The sequence below is a fragment of the Labrus mixtus genome, chromosome 10 (genome assembly GCF_963584025.1).
Source record: "Labrus mixtus chromosome 10, fLabMix1.1, whole genome shotgun sequence".
Lineage (NCBI taxonomy): Eukaryota > Metazoa > Chordata > Actinopteri > Labriformes > Labridae > Labrus > Labrus mixtus.
In genome coordinates, this window is record NC_083621.1 from 5,185,263 (window position 1) to 5,189,079 (window position 3,817).

Below are 3,817 nucleotides of genomic sequence, written 5' to 3' on the forward strand. Positions count from 1 at the left end.
TGGAGTTGAATGGCCAATGGGAGTTGGCTTGTCGAGCAAACACTGAGCCCTGCGTTCCCATTCATTCAGTGCTGAGCAGGCCTGCAGAGCTGAGGAGAGCTGCGACCACACGACGCTTCGTTTTTTTCCTCCTCTCTCTACAGCGAGCGCAGATTTCACCCCGCAACAGAGAGAGTAACAGCCTGAACTCTCCTTAGATACACACGAAGAGAAGGGAGAGAGAAGTCTTGGATTAACGCTCACTCTGTGTTTGATTTCATTTCTACGGGACTTCTTTTTTTTTCTTCTTCTTCCCCCTCAACGCTATTTCTACTCTCTCTAACAATTCCTGCGGGACTTCTTCTATGAACTGGGGCTGTCTCGACTGAAGATCGGCCTCCCCCGAGTACGCAGCAGTTCTCCTTCCTCCACCGGAGCTGCACCGTGGATTTACTTTGTTTTTTAAAACTGGGACGAATGCATGCGTAAAAGCGCGCTGAACCTCCAGAGAACTGACCAAAAAAGAAAAAAAGGGAATTACGCAAAGGGGATACACTCGCACTTGGATTAACAGACAGCGAATGTTATGCATTAGACCTTAAAGTCTACGTTTGGACATTGCCCCCTTCCTTTTGGATGGACTTTTTGTAGGCTATTTGGTTGATGGATTCGATGTTATGGATGGTTGCAAATAGGTACGTATCCTCCTTACTGTTTTACTCTAATTTAACGCGTTTTTTTGGTGCTTTTGTGGTGTGTGTTTAGAGATAGTAGCGCACGTAGCAACCACACATGCGCCGCTGTAAAGATTATTCATTACAATGGTGCATATAGCCTATAAAAAAACACTTCCCAGGTTGTTTTTTTTTTATGTGTTCTGCAACGGCATCGGGTGAAACTCGTCGCGATCAGTTGATGAAGTTGATGGATCTCCATGCCTGCTGTGTCCTTCCGTGGCTCATGCTGTAACAAACACCCTTCCCCCCACGGCGGTTGTTTTCATTCATAAGTTTTTTGCCCGTCTATTTGAACGCGTCCTCCTAATGTCCTCTTGATCTCCGGATCTGTGTGTTTTATAGGATCCTGCTTTTTTTTTTTTTTTTCACTGCGCAGGATGTAGTCTCCTTTGAACGCGAGCTGGTGCAGATAATCCTATTTGTAGTGACGATTAGACTTTAAAAAAATATTTAGATCTCTACTTTGTTTTGCAAAGCGCAGAAGAGACAAAAAAGCTTACTCTTTGGTTTGCATTGTTTTTATCTGTGTAGGTGCGTCTCACGACACAGCTAGTCTTTTCTGTCTTTGCAACATGACCAGGTTCAAACACGAAGGCTGAAACCACAATTCTTAAAGCTGTTTATAAATGTCTGCCTATAGATTTAATCCGACAACTTTAAAGCTCTCGGTTTGGTTTTTTCCTCAACCAAAGTCTGTATTTTGTCGGAACTTGATCTGACCTTTAGTTATCCCCCCCCCCCCCCCTCTCCTACTTTTGTCCCCATTTCCCTGAATCCCTTTTTTTGGGTTGTAGTAATAGAATACTAAGTGAGGCAGCTCATTTAGTTCCCTTGGATCGTGTCCTCATTTTCGTCGCCGCGGTGCATTTAAATGTTAACTAGTCATACAAATGTAAATGAGCAGGGGAAGTATTTGTAGGGCCTGCTGAAGTTTTAGATGTGTTGCGTATTGGGAAGGAAGGTAAAAAAAAAAAAAGTCTTGTTAATAGTCAAACTGTGTTTCCTGGGTGGATTCACTTAACGGAATAAAAGTGACATGTTGACAGCGTGAAAACAGAAAGTCTGAACTCACTTGAAGTGTCAAACAGAAAAATATACATTCTTTTATTTTAGATAATGAGACTTTGAATGTAACTGTTTGTGCAGCTGAACAATAAGTATCATGTTGTTTAACAGGAAGAGGAACACGGGTTAGTTGAGTCTTAGACGGCCTGGGAATGTGTTACCCGTCCTTCATCGGCACACTGTGTTTTTTCCAGTTATGCCATGTTTTGGCTCTCTCTGATGATGTCCCCTCCCTCCCCTGCTTCTTTTGTCTCTCCCCGGCCTCTCTCTCTCTCTCTCTCCCCCCCTCAGGCAGGTTTTCCGATGCATGCCAAGTCCACGGTGAATGTCGGAAGTGGTGATCCCCCCAGATGGAGCTCCAAAGTCAACATGGCCCCGGCGGTTCATTAGTGGTGATCCAGCAGCCTTCCCTAGAGAGCCGACAGAGGTCGGATTACGAGCGGGAGCTCCAGCATGCCGCCATTCTCTCCCTGGACCAGATCAAGGCCATCCGCTCCAACAACGAGTACACCGAGGGGCCCTCAGTGGTACGGAGGCCCCCTGCTCCCCGCATGGCCCCCAGGCCCCACGACAAGCAGGAGAGGACTCACGAGGTCATCCTCGTCAATGTGAACAACAATTATGAGCACCGGCCGCTGGGGGGGCACCACCACCACGTCGGAGGCGGCGGTGTGGTGGTGGTGGCGGCTGGGGGGCAGCAGTATGGAGGGTCCCGGGCGCCGGGGCTCAGCCGCTCCACCAGCACAGGAAGCGCCGCCAGCTCAGGGAGCAACAGCAGCGCCTCCTCTGAGCAGGGACTCTTGGCACGCTCGCCCCCCACCCGGCCCGGCATGAGCTTACAGCACCACCACAGAGCGGAGTGGCCTGTTCGGACTCAACCCAAGCCCAAGGCGCTCTCGCAGCCCCAGCAGGGACCTAACTTCCACCAGCCTCCACTAGAGGCTCCGCTCAAGCCGCAGGGCAAAGGGAAATCAGACTTTTCTGGCTCCGGCACCGGGCTGGTGGCTGCAGCCGCCGGGCACCAGTTCATCTGCGAGTGCTGCGGGAAGTGCAAGTGCAGCGACTGCACGGCTCCCCGCAGCCTGCCGTCATGCCTGGCGTGCAACGGCCAGTGCCTGTGCTCGGCGGAGAGCGCGCTGGAGCACGGCACCTGCATGTGCCTGGTCAAAGGCATCTTCTACCACTGCTCCAACGACGACGAGGGGGACTCGTGCGCCGACCAGCCCTGCTCGCTGTCGCGCTCCCACTGCTGCTCTCGCTTTCTGTGCATGGGATTAATGTCGGTACTCTTCCCCTGTCTCCTGTGCTACCCGCCCGTCAAGGGCTGCCTGAAGGCGTGCCAGGGCTGCTACGACCGGGTCAACAGGCCCGGCTGTCGCTGCAAGAACTCCAACACTGTGTACTGCAAACTGGAGAGCTGGGCCACACAGAGCCAGGAGAAACCCTCCTGATCGGCCCCCCCCCCCTCTGTGTGTGTTTGTGACTGTGTGTGTGTGTGTGTGTGCGCGGGAGACTCTAGATGTGGATCTTATGATGATAGTCACAAATTAATGTTTATCAAACATTCTTAAGCACCTCCCACCCCCGCCCCCCCCCCCCCCCCCCCCCCCCCCCCCCCTCTTCGCTGCAGAACCCTAAGGAGCTAAAAAGGAGTAATGAAAACCACTCGATTTATTTTTTATTTTTGTTTTCTCTGGATCAGGACCATGTTTTTGTTTTTTTTACAGACCAGTGTTTGCCTTAACTGTTTCTATGTCTGTCCTCAGCTCCTCATTAACAATATTTTTTTTAAAAATACACATGAGAGAGTTTTTTTTCTTCCGTTTTAGGTAGGCAGCTTCCTACCTGGAGTCTGTGCACCGTGGGGGAGCTGCCTCTCACCAAAATCTGTGAAGGACGATCTACTATAGGGCAATTATGTAGCTGTTACCTGGTATTCATAGCAAGCAGGTGTGTTTGACTTTATTGGTTGCTGCCACACTAAAACCTGTGGTTCCTCTGCTCATGTTGCATTAACGAAAGCACATCCATCTCAT

The 3,817-nt window shown here is 50.3% G+C and overlaps 1 protein-coding gene across 1 annotated transcript; it reads left to right on the top strand.

Moving 5' to 3' along the window:
- Positions 1-3,567, top strand: spry1 (sprouty homolog 1, antagonist of FGF signaling (Drosophila)). Its single transcript, XM_061047676.1, has 2 exons — positions 1-674; positions 2,073-3,567. The coding sequence occupies exon 2, from the start codon at positions 2,132-2,134 to the stop codon at positions 3,230-3,232; it is 1,101 nt and encodes a 366-aa protein (XP_060903659.1). The 5' UTR covers positions 1-674; positions 2,073-2,131; the 3' UTR covers positions 3,233-3,567.
- Positions 3,568-3,817: the final 250 nt, after the last annotated feature.

Coding starts and splice junctions, on each gene's coding strand:
- spry1 (XM_061047676.1), top strand. CDS start 2,132: ATGGAGCTCCAAAGTCAACATGGCCCCGGCGGTTCATTAGTGGTGATC.